This window comes from Mixophyes fleayi, chromosome 6 (assembly GCF_038048845.1).
Source record: "Mixophyes fleayi isolate aMixFle1 chromosome 6, aMixFle1.hap1, whole genome shotgun sequence".
In the NCBI taxonomy this organism is placed as follows: domain Eukaryota; kingdom Metazoa; phylum Chordata; class Amphibia; order Anura; family Limnodynastidae; genus Mixophyes; species Mixophyes fleayi.
This window is the reverse complement of record NC_134407.1, coordinates 86,862,490-86,883,928: the sequence shown is the minus strand read 5'-3', so window position 1 is coordinate 86,883,928 and position 21,439 is coordinate 86,862,490. Positions and strand designations below refer to the sequence as shown.

Genomic DNA, 21,439 nt, shown 5'->3' with positions numbered 1-21,439 from the left:
TTTTATAACATGTCATCAGCATCTTCAATGTTATATATCATTTTTCCACCTTCATATAGTTTTCTACCCCTACTTGTGTTCCTACAGGTCAGAATTTTGACATTATGCCTCACAGAAATGGAATGAAATCAAACTCTGAGCCTAAGAAGCTGGAGAATGGAGTAACATTGGCACCAGAGGACACATTACCATTCTTAAATTGTTATTGTTTAGGCTATTGTCCCGAAGATGCTACAAATAACACGTGCATGTAAGTTCATTGTCACCTTTAAATTATTGCATGTTAAACTGCTCCAGGAAATTCTAGTTTGTGTTTGAGGAAGGGACCTCTTTTTCACAGTTGCTTATTTGGATTACCCTCTAAAATTAGAACACACAAAATACAGAATGGGGTTTTGAGATATATAGAGGGAGAGAAAACATCAGTTTTTCTGCTTATGTGAACAGTTTGAATCTTAAATGTTCAAAATAATACTGATGAAAAATATTTAAGAAATAGTTATGAACTTTGATTTCTAAAGAATCTATTGTTTCCTAATCCAAAAAATAGATACTCTGGTTTGTTTAAACTTCATACTGGGTAGTTTTGCTGTTAGCATTTTCTGCTGCTAGGACAGAATTTCATTGTGGGCAATACTATTAACCTACTCACAGTCCACAATTGATAAAGAAGTGACTGAATAACTAGTGACTAAAGTCTGGAGCAGTAAATTTATTACTGAGCCCTGCGGTCAGAAATAAATATTGCTGATTTAAAATTCAGGTGTAGGGTGCCATCTAGTGTACAATACTTTAATTATCTGCTGGTTTAGAATCCACATTTAATTCAGATTTACTGAGGTTTTTTTTTAGCTCATTTGATCACTCTAGTATGGGCTGATTGACTATTCAGTTTATTGCCTCATTCTAGTGGCTGTTGGCCTGCTGTTCTGAGTTATTGGCAAAATATATTCGGTGTATTCAGTTAATGAAAAGGGGGGTTTTGTACAAGTGACTTACTCATCCACTTAATTATTCCATCAATGTGTAGGTAACACACTTTTAGGTAAGAGAAATACAATTGCACAATATCTTGTTTTATTAAACGGTTATACTGGGATGCAAGTTTAAAAAAAGCACATGCTGGTTAGATTCAGTTTGGAGTGAATAAATCAGTGATTATGTTTAGCTCATGAATGCACAGGATTTCATATGTCCCATTAATGTTTCATTTGTTGACAGTGATCTACTAAAATGGTGCATTTTATGACAATGGATCACATGGTTTTTAGTAAAAACCACGGTAAATCCGTTTGTTAAAACATTTTAGTAATGTTATACTCAGTGAAACAATTTTAATGGAATATAGTTTGATCATATTTTCATAAAAAGAATGGTAGCTCAGAGAAAATAAAAGAACCGATAGAAGCTTTTTTTTAAAAATAAAAAAAAATAGTTAATGACTTGTTTTTAGTATCTCAGCTCAAAATCTGGCAATTGCACATACTTCTGGCTATTGGTAAACTGTTTTTTTAAGCTGTATGTAATCTTAATATTGCAGCACAAATGGCCATTGCTTTGCAATAATTGAAGAAGATGAACATGGAGAAAGCACGCTAACATCTGGCTGCATGAAGCTTGAAGGCTCAGATTTTCAGTGCAAGGTATAACACTTATACAATTGAACATGATTTGGAGTCAGTGGATTAAAATTCTAACTATGCTATATGATAAGTAGAGATCTAAACAAAATGCTTTGCATCGTACACAATATTTATTACCTAAATATATAAAATGTGTAGCTGGAATTCTTCTTTATGGCCTGCACAGAATTATTTATGGTCATTTGACAGAAATACCACTTTTATTTTGTTGCAAATAGGATTCTCCTAAAGCCCAGTTACGAAGGACAATTGAGTGCTGCCGGACCGACTTCTGTAATATGAATTTGAAACCCACATTACCACCAGATGGAAGACCAGGTACATTAAACAATCTATATACAGCTTAATTTATAAAATTCCACATGTCGCAAACAAAAGGAACTAGACCAATCTAAATTTTTAGGGCTCTCCTTAAACAGTCAATTTTTCACCGACCCTAGAATTTTGCGTCTAAATAAACTTTTCCTTCTCTTAGAGACCAAATAGATTTAAAAAAATTAACATATGGGTGAAACACACTTAAGATATCCTTTGTCCAATGCCTGAAGGTTGGCTGTAAACACAAGCTTGTCCTTGTAGGAGCTTAATATCTGGTACTATATGAGATTTCTGAAAGCCTGGTGCTAATCCAGGAAATGCAAGTGAATATACCTGTACACTTATATTTTCTGACAAGCATACTTTCTTTATGGAAATTTTAACATTCCACAAGCTGAGCCATATAATATAATTCTATGGTGCTCAGTAAGCACATAGTACACTTTGCTTTTAAGTAGGCATTGAGAATCTTTGAACTCTGAGAATTGAGGACAAAATCTTTCATTGCTCAGTGTCTGTCTTTTTTCTGGCCACGCAGCATTGTACTAAATCGGATTGACAACTGTAGTGGGTTTGTGTGCATATACATACTGTTTAGATATGAGCATATATAATGTAGTGTGTGTATGGGTGTATATATGGATGTGTGACTGGGTTGTCAGTGATTACAAATCTTGTACCCTGGAACCATAACACAGCTGAAAGATGTTAAAACCAAGAGCAAATCAATCTGTTTTTAGCTTAATAGTCATGACTAACACATACTTGGTAATTGCAGATGGAATGTTTGGCAGAAGCTCATACCTCATTGCTCTCATAATATCCATCGGGGCCTGCTTTTTAATCGTAATGGGCTGCATCACCTGTATCTACAAGTAAGATTTTAATTGCTAAAAGTTTGTAACCACACACTGGGCACTTATGCCAGTGGTTCCCAACCGATTTAGCGACATGACTACACATCTGCTGATGACCATGACCTGCTATTCTTTGCTTTGTAACATGCCAATGTTAAAATAATGTAGTGCGTGAAATAATTAGACAAGGTTACGTTCAGAAAGAATGCCAACACTAGTTGTTTAATATTTCAATTTAAATATTATTTGCATATAATCTCATTGCGTGTTTTAACAGCTTTTGAGACACTTTTTACTTTAACATCTAAATTCTTCACAACCGCTGTTCTAAATGGTTTGTGGACAGCGCTAGTTTCTTTCTCACAGCTTGTACACTTGTGTATATATAAAACACGTTTTATTTAATAGTGAGGAACTAATTCATAAAATTGTTTTTTTTAATCTAATTTCTTCTGTTGGTTACAAATACAGAAATTCCTGTTAGTGCTCAATTTCTCCACAATTTAATACATTACCACTTAAATAGAGGATATGTAATATATTTAATAAAATGTAACTGATGTTTTGCGCCACCTAGTGCATTCTTAATGTAACAATACTGTACAAACTTGGTGTCCAACAGATCTCCACATGCAACTAAGTAGCAGCAGCAATAATAAATTACATTTTTAATCTTTATTTTGTTTTTCCATAATTTGTTATTCCACTGAATGCGTTACTTCTGTTAATGTTCACAAATGTTTAAATACCAATTTCAATCAGTAAACATAGCTAACAATAATAGATGGGAAAGCTTTTACATTCAAAATATTTCAATATCACCAGAAATCTAAAGTGAAAACATAAACTAATAAGTTATCTTAATTCTAACTACTTTAGTCCAAAAGGTTCTAACAATTTGTGACAAGCATTATGTTTGTCATGGTGAAACAGATATTTTTTTTTTATGCTAGTCAAAAAGTAATTGTTTAACAGTTACAAACCATCTTACTATGTGCAGTCTTCTAAATAGAGGCTAAATTAGAAGGCAACTGTCACCTGATATAACAGTGTTGTAGATTATTAAAATACATTTGTCTTATTTTGCAGGCATAAATTGACTTCTCAGAGAATGCTCTATAATAGAGATTTAGAACAAGATGAGGCATTTATACCAGCTGGAGAGTCATTGAAAGCTCTCATTGACCTGTCACAAAGTTCTGGAAGTGGATCAGGGCTCCCTCTTCTGGTAAGTCAGAATAATGTTAAAGTTCCAAGAGCATTTCACAATATTTATTATGGTGGAAAGTAAAGTGAAATATCCTTTGGCCTTGCAGGTTCAGAGAACAATCGCTAAGCAGATCCAGATGGTGAGACAAATAGGAAAGGGAAGATATGGAGAGGTTTGGATGGGAAAATGGAGAGGAGAAAAAGTGGCTGTGAAGGTTTTTTTCACTGCAGAGGAAGCCAGCTGGTTCAGAGAGACTGAAATCTATCAAACTGTGTTGATGCGACATGAAAATATTCTAGGTAAGTGGCAGTTCGGCTGCCAAGAAAGTAGTGATTATAGTAGTGATTATCATGCATGATGTGGCTCCTAATGTTGGACAACAATAGTAGCTGAACCCACATCTGAGTTATATCAGTCGTAGTCGATACAACACTCGTGCCTTGTTTTCTTTGAAAAGGATTTACCTCCAGGATACAGCAACTTACATTTATTGAAAAGTTCAGAGTTTTTTGCTTTGTAAAATTATTCTTTTAGATGCTATACCCCATGAGAACAGATCCATGATTACATATTTTTATGCTTCTAACATACAATGCTCTCTGAAATCTCAACATTTTTATTAGACCTTACCCTACTCCCAACGGTACTACCCACACTGAAGCATTTTCACAACAGTGAAAATGCACCCATTTCTTTTTCAGCTGTGCTCTCTTCCAATTGAGCTCTCCCATGCACGGGGCCTCCCTATCCTTTTTACATCAACATTTATATTTATCTTGTGGCCCTGTTTTATGTATGCCCTGTTTTCCCCACTGTCTATTGCTGCGGAGCACTGTGGTGCCTTACAAATCAACAATAATACAATAACCATCGAATGTTTATATTTTATTGCACAGGTTACAGTACTTTCAGTGTAAATGGCCATTTTATAGCAGATAACATGCTTAATTTGTAACTCAGTGTTCGCTATTGATATTCGTTATTTAGCAGTGAAATAATGGCTGCTGTAGTATGCTGCATACAGATTTACTGTGAATTGCAAACTTATCAATCCTTTTATGCTGTACAGAAATTAAAATCGCATATCTCTACAGGTTTTATAGCTGCTGATATTAAAGGGACAGGATCATGGACACAAATGTACTTGATAACAGAATATCATGAAAATGGGTCATTATATGATTTTCTAAAGTGTGCCACTTTGGATACAAGGTCTTTACTCAAACTGGCTTATTCTGCTGCCTGTGGCCTGTGCCACCTGCACACTGAAATATATGGTACCCAGGGAAAACCGGCAATTGCACACAGAGATCTGAAGAGTAAGAACATACTGATTAAGGAAAACTGGACATGCTGCATTGCTGACCTGGGACTGGCAGTCAAATTTAACAGGTAACTGTCTAATAACCATTCCAGCACTTGGATATCATCTGCATAACTGCGGTTTCCCTGATCTGCACTCTTAGCTCCCCAAGTTTTAGTACATGTGGTAATTTGCTCTAACATGAGCTTAGATGCCATAGATACAAGTAATTAACACAATTCGAAACACCTGGGCAAAAGAGGGATATCAAACACATTAAGACCTCTGTGACTTTAAAAAAGAGGTGATTGCTGGGTTGCATTGGCAGGGAGCTTAAGTGTATAAGAAAGCTTAAGTTATTAAAGTTTTATGAGCATGTCTTCATGGGACTTTGAGGGAAAACCATAATCTGCAAAGGACAACAGTCTGTGGGAGACAGGGGTCTCTAGGGTTGTGCCATCCATGCATTAATTCAAAGTGCAAGACGAAACAGGCGAGCGAATGCAGATGAGTTGACTGTAAATTTCAGACAGTCTGAAAACAGCACAGATCAGGATATCCGGCTGATTGCAATGCATAAACTGCTCATCAAACGTGGCTGTGCACATTTGTGCGTTCACTGGTGCAAAGAGCACAGGCAATTGACTACCAAGCAGTGGAGGAAGGTAGTATGATCACAAATGAATCATGTTTATAACAGAACGGAAGAATCAACCTAAAACCTTTTACTGAGGGACTGTAAAATTCTTTGTTGCTTCTATAATGTTGTGGGGTGCCTCATCCAGTCATGGTTTGGGTGCAATCATTTGAAAGTTTGAACTGCAAGTATATTAGTGCTGCCTATCTAAAAAAAATTTTTCCTTTTCTTTTGTGGATATTTTGCACTTGATTAGTGTCACCACAATTTTGATAGGCTATTTTTGCTAGAAATTAATGCAACTGATTATTATCTTGCCCTAAGCATTAAGGAGTGCTGTGGCTATTATCTATTTATAAAACGCCACTAATTCTTCAGCGCTGTACAGAGAACTCATTGATATCAGTCCCTGCCCCATTGGAGCTTACACTGTAAATCCCCTAACATACACACACAGACTGAGAGAGACTAAGGGCAATTTAATAGCAGCCAATTAACCTACTAGTATGTTTTTTGGAGTGTGGGAGGAAACCGAAGCACCCGGAGGAAACCCACGCAAACACGGGGAGAACATACAAACTCCACACAGATAAGGCCATGATAGTGAATCAAACTCATGGCCCCAGAGGCAGAAGTGCTAACCACTAAGCCACAGTGCTGCCCATAAGTCAACATTTTGGGGCCTTTTATCAAGATGATTGTTTGAATGCAGCCATTCACATAGTACAATTAGGCAGCAATTAGGATTGACCTTGCCTTCTGAATGATTATTTTCACCCCATGTAGCATTGGATGCTAGTGCTCCCATCGCTGATCATATGTTTGCCCATTGGTTTCATGAGCATGACACACATGATATCCATAATTCATGGCATTCTCCATCAGCAGATCTGAGACCAATTAAACTCTTTTGTGGAAAAATGATTCTGCACAACAGATATCGGTAGACTCGCTGCCACGACACATACAGGCTGTACGAGTAGCATATACTTTGACTTTGTTGGTGTTTCCATTTTTTTGTCCATTACCTGTATCTAAGCTTCTGTTGCTGCTTATAAACGCAGACTCTTAAATGTAAAAATATAAAACGTATGTCTCCCTTAATTGGGAGACAATATAATGACCGTCAATTAAAGAGTAACTCTGATTATATGCACCATTAGTATCCCTATCTTTCCATTTCTTTCTAGTGATACTCATGAAGTGGATATTCCCCTGAACACCCGTGTGGGCACAAAACGTTACATGGCGCCTGAGGTTCTGGATGAAAGTTTGAATAAGAACCATTTCCAAGCTTACATCATGGCAGACATCTATAGCTTTAGCTTAATCATTTGGGAAATGACTCGTCGCTGCATCACAGGTGGTAAGGTTTCACATAAATTAACTTTTGCCACTTTTTTTTTTTTTATTGCTAACTGATTACTAAACGATGTAATGGAAACACTTTAAAACATAATTTCTTACTAAAAAACAGTTGAACAAGTTACTACATAAGGTTCATGGTATATATTAAATTCAGAATTTCAAAAAGTTTTTTTTTTTATCTTTGGATTCAGTTGACTATTTACATTTTTATTAGCAAAGAAGTTAGAATTTTAATGTATTTTCATCTAACAATAAAAAAATCGAAGATCAATAATTATATTTTTTTTTGTTTTTTTTGCAACTCTGATTTTATATTTATGCATAAAACAGTGCACACTAAAGTAGGGTGAAAAACAATCGCCATACCTAGGCTGCCGACCACTGGTGACATGGGGGGGTCACTTTGTGCATCTGTTTTTTCTAGGGCTTTGTCTCATAGCTCATTAGGGAGCTATGTGGAGCTGCTGAGGAATTGTGACCTCGTAGACCAAAATGAATCCACAATAATGGCGATTATTCACACTGGTCTCAAGTCTTTCCAAAGTGACAAGCCTGAAATATTTGTGGGTGCAATGTTTCAGCATGTCCTTCCTGGGGCTCCACTGAAAGGAAACACTTGGACAATAAAAATTGACTGAGAATGCTGTTTAAAAGATAAAACAGTCAAAATTAATAAAAAAAACAAGCAAACTTTTGTCTTGCTGACTCAGGATAAGGGTGCTATAATTTAAACCCTAGGCATTTCACTGTAATCTGTTTCTAAATGAGCATTTTGTCATATGTACTTTTTTATAGGTATTGTTGAAGAGTATCAGTTGCCGTATTATGATATGGTGCCACATGACCCATCCTTTGAAGACATGCGAGAAGTTGTGTGCATGAAATGTTTACGGCCCACGGTGTCAAACAGGTGGAATAGTGATGAAGTAAGTGTCACCGCTGGATGCTGGAGAGCAATTATAGTAAAGTGATGCTTTTATTTTTTGTTCAATTTATTATTTGGACATATATACCATTGACATATTCTTTGCTATTGCCCACAGCAGGCTTGACAAAAAATTATAGTGAATCTAAACCCCCTAAAACATTTTCATGTATTGCAGAACAGGGCATACTCCATTGTTTTTGCCTTTCCTTGATTTTCAGGACAGGTCTGGCTTTAATGAATACATAAGATGTCCTAGTAGTACCCATTACTGAACTTCTCTATTACCTATGATCTATTACCTCTATTTACAGAATACACGTTAATAAAATTACCTGCTTTGTTTATCTTTAATTACAGTTTTCTTTACTTTTGTTTTATACAGCACAGTACTGTTTGCTTTATAGTGATTCACTCCATGAAATGTGTTTTGTTTTTTCTCCCTCTAGTATTAATCAGAAATAATCGTGTAATACTTACTGGCTTTTAAGCCCTGATTAAGATTAATACCATCTCTGCAAAACACTAGCTAACAGGTCATTTAAAGACCACTTTAAAGAGTCCACTGTGTGTGTCTCCAACAGTATGTGCCTTTTATAGTGATTTGCGCTTGTGTAAATAGAGTAATAGACCTGGGCACACACTTTTGATAATGTTCTTAAAACTTTTAAATGCATTTTGAGGCTAGTAGTCTAAAAAAATAATTGAAATTCTCCTATGCACAACACACACTTTCTGACAAATGTTGTAATCACCAGGTGCCTCCTTCTACACTAAATCTATTAGCAATGTAATGTACAAATAGAAAATCATTTGTGTAGCAAACTATAATACTTTTTTTTTTCTTTTTTCTTTATCATTAGTGCTTGAGGGCTATCTTAAAGCTAATGGCCGAATGTTGGGCTCAAAATCCAGCATCTCGACTCACAGCTCTAAGGATCAAAAAGACGCTTGCAAAGATGGTAGAGTCTCAAGATGTCAAGATTTGACAGCGGGAATAACGGTCTTCAGCATTAGGACTTTGAACAGAGGGAGCAGAGTGCAAGTGAGGGCAACTGAACTGTCAGCCATCCTCCCTGTGGCATTTTGCTGGCTGCTATATATTTACTTTATACAGTACTATGTAGAATATTGTGCCGAGTGCATCTCCTCATCATTGGAAGCCTCTGTGTATGTCAGAACAGAAATATTTTTGTTTTTATATTTTATCAAGACTTCTATCAGATTTCAAAACTCCAGTTTAATGAGTAATGAATTGCATGTTCAAGCTATATTGCTTTCTGTGAAAGCAGCAACCAAGTTAAAACTTTTTTTTTTTCTTTTTCTAATTTGCTTACGCATCCTTGTGGAGATAAAACATGTCTGCATTACCTTTACAATATCTGTACCGTTCATGCTCGAAACAAGAACTTTTTATTGTGCCAGAGGTCATCATTTTGCCTTGCTTTAAAACACTCAAGATTTTATTTTTCCTTTTTAATGTGCCCATTAAAATGCCAAACAATTTCTTGATATTACTCAGACATCCTGTCATCACCATAGAGAATCCATGGACCTTTTATGCAACTATGAACTAATAATCAGGTTAAAGTGGTTTGCTTAGCTCCTAAATCGTATTTTGGTCTTAATTAGAAATGAATGGCTGATAAAAAATTATGACTAAAATATAATTTGATTCTTCACGATGGGGTTGAGGAAACTGCATGAAACTTTAACTATATTGTTTTGACTTGAACATAGTTCATGTAAACACTTGTATTTTAACTTCACTTTCTTGTTGCCATTGTCAGCCCGAAAAAATGTATTAACTAAAAGGTATCCTCTGCTTAGACTAAGGATGGACATTGGATATAGAAAAATTATAAAATGTATCTTTAATTTAGTGCCACACAGATGCCATTTATTCTAGACATTTTGCTTATCAATGGAGATAAATTATTATTTTTATAAAGCTTTTTGTGTCGAAACTAACAAATAATAATATGTCGGTTTAATGATCATTGCTTTGTTCCCTGGTGTGTTGCAATGAAAGTACTATACCAGCAACCCTTATCACTCATAGTTCTAGTGTTGCTTTTAATAATCTGCCAAACGGAGACTATAAGTGACAGTGCCAGAACAACACTATTCAGTACTTACTGAAGTATGTTTACCCCAAATACTCATCTTGCCCCAAAGGGGTGAAGGGAAAACAAAAACTAAGAACTCATTCCTCTTGCAGTTTTGGGGCTTTGCTAAAGTACATAAAAACTGGATTTATGTAAAATATACAGGTTGGTATAATCAGAAAAAACAGGCAAGACTCACCTCCTATAGAAGTGTTCAAATTCATGAGAACCTTATGAAAGTCATACTTGTGAGAACACCATTGAAGTACTGGAAAGGGAAAAATGTGCTTTGCATTGTGGTTTGTTTGACCTGGCAACTTGTATAACAAAACTACTCCCTTATCCTATTGGCTGTGCCAAATACAAGATTAACGAGAGTATGGACACAATTAGAATTAAACATCAGTTGTAGAAAATAATTCAACAATCAATGATTTTTTGAACAGTTGTCTCTATCTTTAAGGAGATTTGTCTCTAAATGTATTCGTTTTTCAAATGATTTGATTTAGCTTACCATAAGTTACCATGGTTTTCTGCTTAGTGTCCATGATTCCCTATCTTGTTTGCTATCTGACATTACTCTCCTATATACAACAAAATGTGTTTTGCTTAGGCTAGGTACACACTGGAGCATTTTCGTCCAATCGGGCAAAACAGCCGACATACGAACATTCGGTCGGAAGTCTGGTTAGTGTGTATAGTGACATGATGGTCGAAAGTTGTTTCAAAGTGTCGATTTGTCGGCTCATTTGATTAGTCGTACTGTTTAATATTTTCCAATCAATCCACCTAGCGATCATGTAGTGTGTATCCAAACGATCCGCGAGCAACTGTTGATAGTTTATCGAGCTGCGACTCCTTCGGGGGCGTGTATATTAAATTCTGATGCCTGTACCAGTCCCACGTGGTGTGATGTCCGCACGTCACTCATTTGGTAATTAGGTGCTTCTAGTGGTAAAGCAATAGCAGGTGTCCGTTGCATTAATGCGTACAGCATATGTCTGCCATTTTAATTGGAAACCTTTGTCAGTGTAGTGTTATAAAAAAAAAAAAAAAATTTCATTATATATATATATGTGCATTGCTTATGTCTGCCTCCTTAATTATAGCTGTTTCACCTTTATTGTACACTCAATACACATTAATAAAAAGGCAAAATATGTGTATTACATTTGTCTGCCTGGATAATTATATACACTTTTGTATATAACACATTTTTGTGTTTCCTATAGATGTGCATTTTACTGTACACATGCTAACGAATGTATGATGAAAACGTGTAGCCTTCGCTTTTTTCATTAGTTTTGGGGTGGTTACTATTGAACATGCTCTGCCCCTTATTTAAATTTCTTGGGGATATTGTTACATGAACCTCATAAGTCGTTTCAGTGAGAGTAAAATGCTAATCTTTGCTCACGACAATATAGCTGTGGAAAGTCGCTGCCCAGACGGTCGGTCTTTCGTTAATCGTCTAAAGCGGGACTAGTGTGCATGCATTAATCGTCTGAGCGATCGGACCTTCTGTCGAAAGTAAAGCCGTAGATAACACGTTGGTCGGAAAATTCTTCAGTATGTACCTAGCCTTTTGTTTTAGTGCTTTGAACATTTCAAGTGTCTTCAATTGTGCTTAGTCATAAATACCTTAAAGAAATTAATTGTAAAATTTGTTCAAAGAAAAATAGCAAATTTAATTAAAACCGCAATATAACACTGGGTCATAATAATCTGTAGAGCCATACTTTGGGAACTTCTAAAGATGACTGTTTTAAAGTACTGCAGTCTGTACTTTTTTTTTTTTTCTTTTTTGTTGTTGCTACAGCCCTAAAAAATAAACATGATTAATGTTAAAAGTGCAAGAAAAAGGTTGATCTACAATTCTCTCACAAATGTGCCCCTCTAGGTTTTCCAATTTAGCTTTTTTTTTCTTCTTACAGATAATTAAACTTCATGGGCAGATGTGTTTTTAATGATCATTATGGGTATATTTACTAAATTGCAATTTTAAAGTAGAGATGTTGCAACCAATCAGATTCTGTCAATTTGTAGAATATACTAAATAAATGATAACTAGAATCTGATTGGTTGCTATAGGTAACATCGCCACTTTTTCAATCCTACAGTTTAGTAAATACACCACTTAAATGTGTTGGGGGATGTTGTTCAGTAAAGCAGAATTCCCAGTGTCCATTTTGTAATTGTGTGCATATGGCAATGATCCCTTATGTGAAACAACAAATTTTGTGATGGTAAGTACACTTCAATGGTTTATCATGGATGAAAAAAATGTTAGTCAGCATAAGCTATATAGCTTACACCACTTTCACACTAGGAACCATATGCCTGCTAAAGTGTATCATTGGTTAATCCCACTATTCTTTAGTTGTAAATGGGTAAATAACCAATGGGCATAAACATTTGTAACTCATCTGTCATTCTATAGGTGGCTAATTATGAACACTTCGATTCCACAATTTCTTGCTATGTTAATGGACAATTGGGAAGATTTCTCAGTAATGTAACATTGGTATAATATTGGTCCCTACAATAGTGTATAAAAGATCTTTAAAATATTTTGCTGGCCACACTATCAAGATCACAGCACGTTTGACCTGAAAACAGTGATGCCCAGTAATACTCTAATCATGTGGGATGAAATGGACATTGATCACGTTGTCTGGCACTCACACTGAGTGCTGGTATCGCCCTGAATTAAATTTTTTCTTTACGTTCAATACTACTATCCAGAAAAAATGTTTTTGTATCTTTAAAGGGTAGTTCGCTACAGGAAAGCATGTTTTCTTAATTAAATCTGTCCCCTATATTTAGTTATTTAAAACTACTTCTCACCTCTTGTCATCTGACATTGAGTGCCACCTCCTGCAGCTCTTCGTGCTGGCGGACAGAAGTGTGCCCATAGTTTTTCAGGCTGCAATAAAATTCTATTACAAATTTGCACTTGGTGCCACGTCATTTTATGTAGCAGGAGGTGGACATTACAATTTAGAAAGGTTTATCTAGTTTAATAGCGCAAAATCCTGTAACTCAGTGAAAAGGTACTGGTTCTGTTCCGTCCTAGTCCAGCACAACATCAGTGATGCATTTAGTGGAAGACTATTAAATTTATCGACTATCATTCTTGCAAGCCTTTAAAGTTAGCTCCACTGTTTATACAGACCGTAGTAGAAGAAAAGTTTTTCCAGAGGAAACCAAAAACTGCTATTTGAGGCTATTTGATTTCTTAAAACTAATATAACTTTTGGATCAAAAGATTGTCAACCTAAATTCTAAATTGGTTACAGTAATTTTAGCGGCTTGTATACTTTTTTTTTTTTGACAAATTATGTGTAAAGTGTTGAACCTGTTTAATCACCTTGTATTAGGTTAAATATCAAAAAGTTTTACTGACCCTCTTATCTAAACCTTTGACATGTTTCCTTTTTTTGGTTCCTTGAGTCCTTTCCTGCAGAGGTCAAAGGACCAATCATCTGTAACCTGTGACAATGTGTTATGTCCTAATGTAACAATGTCTGCTCTCTATCGTGTATCATAAGGTGTACAATAAAATATCATTTTAGGTAATTTAGTAAGTGTAAATAGTTAAGAGAATGATAACCTAAATCAGTGGCTATACTATTATGATATATATATGCCATAATTGTAGAATAATCTTTCAAAATGTAACACTAAAGTTATTTTGTACAGCATCTGGTTTCTAAGGTGCCTTATATTAAGTTTACCATAAATTGCTTTGTCCTGTACACAGACTATGTCCAATGTATCATTTCTAAGTAAATAAGCTTATTTTAGTAAACACTTGTCTTGTATGTTTCTCGAATGTCAAATATCATCCTGCTTTTCATAAGTTTTTTTTTCTCATTTTTTAACCACATTTTCAGAAACGTGGATGTAGATGAATTTGCACATAAGCGCAAAGAATTGTCCATCTTTTCTATTATGATTATGCAAATATAAAATTTCAATACGCTTTTGAGCTGTGCTCTAGTTAAAACATATACACAAATCCATTAATGAAAAAAAAGGCCAGTCAAAACAAAAAGCTGACATTCACTTATTCTTCTGCAAACTGTGATAGGAATGTGAGACATCAAGTATGTGAATACCCAACCAGTTGGAAAGCAATTTGCTTATGTTGCCTTTGTACACAAAGGTTAATGATTATAAAATTGGCAAAAAAGATAGTTTTTTTTAAAAAAGTACACCCTCTATTTGAAATCTGTGTATTTTATGTATCTAAGCATAATGAACATTCTTCGCTTAAAATTTGATAAATCCTAGAGCAGATTTTATTTTGTCATTTACACAGCCATCACGCATGGCTTCTTCATCATGAAGAAGCCATATGTGAACAAGTAAATGCACCCTTACTGCTTCCATAAACAGTAAAGAATGTTATATGGGCCAGGTGTCACTAATCCAGTGCTCTTTATTATGTGATCATCCACTATATAAAGTCAGGATATATGGCAGCTTGGTCTGCAGCATTCAGGTTTTTGTGAACACCATGCCAAGGAGAAAAGACATTGCAATGACCTCAGAAGTGCTACTCAGTCTGGTATATAATGTCTTTTCCAAAAAATGAAGTCAATAATTCTGCAGATTTTACAATATGAGAACATTGAAGATTGTTGTCAATCTTCCATCGAGTGGGCCCCCAGCAACTTCATCCAAGTATCAGGCCGTATCTGAGATATTGAATCCAAACCTACTTCAAGAGGTCTGCTGGACAAGCTGTTAGAAAGCTGTAAATGTTACATTTAATGGTGCAAATATCAGAAAACTGAAGTATGGTTTTCATGGAGTAATAGCCAGGAGAAAGCCCTTTCTCTACCATAAAAACATTGCAGTACTTACATTTGAAATGTCTTTGGGAGGGACCACGCCAAAGTGGTGTTGCCTGCTCTTAATGCACAATGCCATATTTAGCAGAAATCGGATACATTTTATTGCAATCATACTCTCTTCTGTGCTCATCTCAACCCTAACAAAAACATTAAATCACTCTACTGGTATCTTTCCATCATTCTGCAAACACAGTGATCACTCCTATTCTGAAAAAAAATTACATTCTGAACCAAACTCTCAAATTACTTCCCATCTTTAAGCTCCTCCAAGTTTCTCGAGGATTTGTCTACATGTGCCTTGCACGCTTTCTTTCCTCGCACACCGTGTTTGACCCCTTTCAGTTAGGCTTTTGTTCCGAACACTCCACAGAAACTGCACTGACAAAAGTTGTTAATGATTTGATCTGTCTGAAATTTGAAGGCCATTACTCCCTTCTAATGCTCCTGGATCTCTCTCCTACATTTGAAACTGTTGACCGCTCTTATAGAAACACTCCAGTCCCTAGGTCTTCAGGACACTGTCCTAGAGAAACCTAGGGAGGACCAGATGATAGCACAAAATGTGTTCATTCTTCTCACACTGATTAACCGACTTTTTATAGCTATCAACATGTCATACAGAATTTTGTTAGTTTCTGTGACAAACAAAATATTCAGTCTTCAAATGAACAAATTATTCCATCTACAGCATTCTCTACATACAGTCACCAGGACATGTTCATTGCCAGAATCGGCTGAAAAGACCATGACTCTCTAAACTATGGCGATTGTGAGTGCATACACATACATGATCAGAAGGTGATTGGAACGAGATTATTAAACAGTATGACCGTCCAAATGAAATGACAATCAGCACTTTGGAATGACTGCCGCTCATCGTGGAAGTATACACACTAACGGGATATGTGGCCAAGCGGTCATTTATAGTGTGATTTGCCCGATAATCGGCTCAAAAACCGCCAGTGTGTACATAGCTTTAGTCCTCTGGTCTTTTCTATTTATACTGTATTATATTTATATTAGTATCATCTCTACACTTAATTTATGTATCCTCTCCTGATCTATCTCTATCTGTGTTGGTCTGTGTTAGTGACTGTCTTTCTGCCATTTCAACTTGAATGTCCTCTCGCTATCTTGCAAACTTTCAAAACAGCTAATAATAACATTTACATCCGTCAACAGAAGTTACCTACCTGACATTTCTATTTCTGTTGGCAACATAATTTCTACCCCACAAGCTCACTGCCTAGGTGAGATAATTGACTTCCCACATCAAATCTATATCTAAATCATGTTACATACATCTAAGAAAAACCTTTACAGTATACGCGCATATCTCACACCAAAAAATTAATTCATGCACTCCTCTCCCATGTTGACTCTTGCGATTTGTTTTGCACTGATGATCTTGTACTGCTGATACAATCTGTCATTCTCTACATTGGTTACCTGTTTTCACCGAATCCAGTATAAAATACTTCTAACATACAAGGCCATCAACATAACTGCAGCAACATACATCTCTTCACTCAAAATTTCTCCCGACTCAACACCTGTGTTCCGAGTGAGATCTGCGACCACACTCGATGCCTGCTCTGATCCCTGGTTACAGGACTTTTTTTTTTGGGTGTGGGGCTGCATTCGCTTTGTGGAATTTCCTTCTTTGCACAAGAAGACTTTCCTCTAGTTTTCAAGTGCTCTCTGAAAAACATGTCCTTCAGGCTACCATCATGTTAATCTCTCTGGGGAGCCCTATTAAAACCTTTTACACAGTTAATACAAGACCCTTTGACCGACACTGCTGTGTCACTGAATAATATAACTCGCTAAGCACTTATACCGTTGCAATCGGGCTGGAACAATATGCAATATGTAGTTCTTGCCCTCGTGATTCAAACTCCCATTGTCCCATAGATTGCAAGCTTGTGGGCAAGGCCTTCTTACCACTCTGAATCACCCAGTATTGTTTTATTATGGCACTTCAGAATTTGCTATAGCTATATAAATAAATGCTGATGACAATATGAACACCAGTACTAAAACATAAGTGTGTGTGCAAATACATGTCTCTGTTGAAGTGCAATATGCAATATACAGATGAATAATAAGTGCCATTAAGACTATAGAATGAGGCCCAAACACTGTCAGTGCTGATCTGTTTGTGGATGGAGAATGGTCATCCCCCACCCCCTCCCCTCTCCACAGAAAGGAATGTCCCTGCTTCCCTATAGATGATTTAGTTAGTTGTGTATTTAAGTTTAGCCACTAAGTGGCAGCATTGAGCTACTTTTGAACTATCTATAACTTCTTAACAGCACAGTCACATTTAAAATGGATACATGCAGTTGTATAACTAAGTTATTTCCTGGTTGGGATTGTAAATGTCAGTCATCCCAATCTAATTGCTAAATAATTGACGTGTGCCGCTCCATTCAATATACTCAGATGTAGATTGGCAAAATTGTTTTAGTGTCAATATTTATGCAAAAACAGTTGGAGTTAAGTGTGTATGGTAACTGAGTGACAAAAGTCCAAGAATCCTACAATCAACCTACAGTGTGTCTGCTGAGAAAGTGTCTTTCTCCTCTATCTGGTCACAAAAGTTTGTGAAGCAATGGCTTGTGTTTTGATTCATGATTAGATTGAAAATAATGGACCCATAGCATTTGTGCTTCCTTTCTATATTGATGTGACTATTCAAAAGTGCAATAATTTGTACAAATCTAAACAAAATTGTGTATGTGGCCTGATTTTGACTTGCTATCATGTCTTGCACTCGCAACTTGTGGCAGTGGTTGTTTGCTAATCAACTGGTAACACTGAGATGTGCAACATTTAGGTTGGGTACAAACTACAGTGTTACCAGCCGAGTATTGGGTCAATCAAACGATAAACAACTGTTCAGTCCGATATTGCATTAGTGTGTACACTCCAGCTAGGAGCTTTCCAAAGCACCGAACATTGTTTGATTTGATTGTTCAGCTATGGAACGACAGATCTGCAGGTAAAACATGCATAGTATGTACTAGAGGCGGAACTAGCGAGCCGTGGGCCCCCGTGCAAGCAGGCTTGGAGGAGGGTACTGGGGCCCCCGACAATATGCATTTGCCATGCAGCATGTCCCATTATCTCCATGGGCTTCGATGCACTGCATCTGCTGCACCAATGGTAGTTCTGCCACTGGTGTGTACACATGAATCGGCATGGTGATCGTGACTGTTTTTCTGTTTGTTTTTCAGTTGTTGGTACAATTGTTGTGGATAACACATTGGTCGGAAAATTCTGTAATGTGTACCTAGCCATAGTAGTGATTAGATAAAGGTTTATAATCTACAATGTCCATTGATGAGGAAGGGTGAAAATCCTACAATGGAGTATCTCACTAGTTTGTGATTGAGATTTCAGTTCATCTATATGGAGTTCACGGTTAAAGCATAGATTAAACAAATGGCAAATTAAAACAAATACTCCCTACCCCATAATTTCTCTGATGCAGTGGGGACATTCAGGAGAGATACAGAGCTCCCTCCGTTCAGTGCAGTGGGTTGTGGACTATTGCTGCCTTTTGCTGGGGACTGTAGCATAACTCCCAGGGGCCGGTGTGGGTGGCATAAATAGCCTTCAGCCCATCCCCTTTATAATAATCTCTATTACATCACTTCATTCTAGGAGAAGTTAATTGCTCTTCTGATCCTCAATGTTCATCATAGTCCGATCACAATAAATCCTCCCCATAAAATTCCGCCAACCCCCTCATGAGTGTTGAGGTAATTGTACACCAGAGGATTGATTACAGATAGATTCCAGGTCAAGGGCAAGTAGGAGAGGGTCCCCAAACCATAGCTGTGGGCCAATGGAATGCACTGCCCTTAATACACCAAGCATCAGCTACAAATATCCACCCTGGGTTATATGAATGATGGGATCCCAGATTTAGAGCTTCTGACCTTATAAATCAGTCTGGTTAAATGAATATTTGGATACAAAGGAGTAAACATCTGATATATTTGCTGGGCAGTTTCATTGGTATTTTTCGGATATCTGTCAAGAATAAAAGAAAATTTGGGCACTCCTATGAATTGTGGGAATTAAATCTGTATTGATAAGTCAATGTAAGCCTCTCATGTGCCTTTTATTTTAACTAAACTTTTATAACGCCATGCTTATTTTCCCATAAATAAGATTCATGATGCACTCAAGGAAGCTGGATGTGGTCCTATCATTGCTTTACCTTATTTGGTACTTAAATGGAAGTATGGTTTGGACTTAATGGCCTGAGCAAACACTGTGAGGCCACATTAGTGTCCCTGTATTTCATATCTAAATTATGGAAGCCGTAGTCAAGTGGTTGGTACAAAGGTAATAGAAAAACACTGGTGTGTATTGTATATTCCACCGTGAAATATATATTTACTGCATTATAGGTAGAAGAAATATTGATCAAATAGTTCTCGATAAAAAGATAATTATATTTATTAAATGTAGCGTTAAAAAGCATCAACTCCTCAGTGATCAAGTAAAAAGACAACAACTGCTGTATCAAAGGAAACTAATCTCTTGTCAGATTTGTCTTGACAAAGCACTTTTGGTGTTGCAAAACATCTGTGTATCCAGCAGCCTTTTATCATTGAGGAGTTAATGTTTTTATTCTGAATAATCAAATGATCTTTTATCTAGAACTAGTGGATGAGCTCTTTCTTCTACCTACAACCTTTTATTATGTCTGTTGAATGTGTACACCAACATAGTGAATGTGTATTCCTATAATGAAAATGGTATTTACTTCCTGGCAAGTAGCTAATGTTATGAAATACTTATTAGACAGTACCATAATCTTGTGACTACAACAGGGCCTCATGTACCTAGGGTCCCCATATCCTCCCTGGCCTGCCCCAACCAGGCGGCCTCCCTCTACAACCAAACCCTCAGCTCCGCACTTGATACTGTTGCCCCTGCCTCCCCTGTCCACCTTTTCTGTTCCAAACCCCAACAGCGACACTACAACTTTACCTGCTTCCTCCCAATATGTACCCGTGCCGCCGAATGCCACTGGAGAAAATCTTGCTCCTTGGCTAATTTCCTTCACTTCCGGTTTATCCTCTCTTCTTACAACCTTGCAATGTTTCCCTCACTAAACAATTCTTCTTTAAATCTCTCATCTCTTTACAGTCCTCCAATCCCCACCGCCTGTTTGACACCTTCAAAACTCTCTAATGCCCCCTCCTCCCCTCCCATCCTCCCTTACTGCCACTAACTTTTTCTCTTCTAAAATTGAGGTCTTTAGGCTCAAAATCTTCTCTAATCAGTATTCCATCACCCCCTCCTTTCCCCGCAGCCACCATCCACCTAACCTCTGGTGAGGAAGTCCACTCTCTCATTTTCTTCCTCTTCCCCTTCAACCTACCCCTTGGATCCTATCCCTTCTCACCTCCTTTGCTCCCTCTCCCCCTACCATCTGCTCCCACCTCGCTCACCTCTTTAATCTGTCCCTCTCTACTGGCTTCCCGCTCTCATCTCTCCCATTCTAAAAAAAAACATTCTTGACTCCAATTCACTTTTTAACTACCAGTCTATTTCTCTTCTCCCCTTTGCCTCCAAAGTAGAGGCTTGTCCGCAACCATCTCACCACCTACGTTTCTGGACACTCCCTTCTTGTTCCTCTCCAATTTGGCTTCCGCCCCCTCCACTCCACTGAAACGGCCCTGGCTAAAGTCACCAACGATTTCCTTGCAGCTAATGCCTTGGTCATTTCTCCATTGTTATCCTTCTGGACCTCTCAGCAGCATTTGATACTGTTGTCCACCCCCTCCTGCTTCACACCCTCCAGTCCATTGGTCTCTGCGGCACCGTCTTTTCCTGGTTTACCTCCTACCTTGCCAGCCGCTCCTTCTCTGTTTCCACCTCTGGCTCCCTTCCCTCCCCCCCTTCTACCCTTCCAGTTGGGGTCCTACAGGACTCTGTTGTTGGCCCTTTAATCTTTTCACAATATACCTCCTCCCTGGGTGAGCTCATTAGCTCCTTCAGCCCCCAGTACCAACTTTATGCCAATGACAATAAACTCTACCTCTCTTCTTCTGACCTCTGTTCATCCCTCCTCGCTAGAGTGTCTGCCTGCCTCTCTGCCATCTCCTCCTGGATGTCATCCAGATTTCTGAAATTCAACATCGCTAAAACCAAACTTATTGTCTTTCCTCCATCTAGAACCCAT

General features: G+C 37.2%; 1 protein-coding gene across 2 annotated transcripts in view; it reads left to right on the top strand.

The window, feature by feature from the left end:
- The window catches only part of BMPR1A (bone morphogenetic protein receptor type 1A), an 83,460-nt gene extending 69,280 nt beyond the window's left edge, over nt 1-14,180 (top strand). For both annotated transcript variants that reach the window (XM_075217010.1, XM_075217011.1), the window contains 10 exons: nt 88-250; nt 1,541-1,643; nt 1,862-1,961; nt 2,740-2,836; nt 3,908-4,046; nt 4,135-4,327; nt 5,123-5,420; nt 7,159-7,334; nt 8,132-8,262; nt 9,125-14,180. In XM_075217010.1, the coding sequence (XP_075073111.1) occupies nt 88-250; nt 1,541-1,643; nt 1,862-1,961; nt 2,740-2,836; nt 3,908-4,046; nt 4,135-4,327; nt 5,123-5,420; nt 7,159-7,334; nt 8,132-8,262; nt 9,125-9,250 (1,526 nt within the window). In that variant the 3' untranslated portion in view covers nt 9,251-14,180. The remainder of the gene's footprint in view (nt 1-87; nt 251-1,540; nt 1,644-1,861; nt 1,962-2,739; nt 2,837-3,907; nt 4,047-4,134; nt 4,328-5,122; nt 5,421-7,158; nt 7,335-8,131; nt 8,263-9,124) is intronic.
- Nucleotides 14,181-21,439: the final 7,259 nt, after the last annotated feature.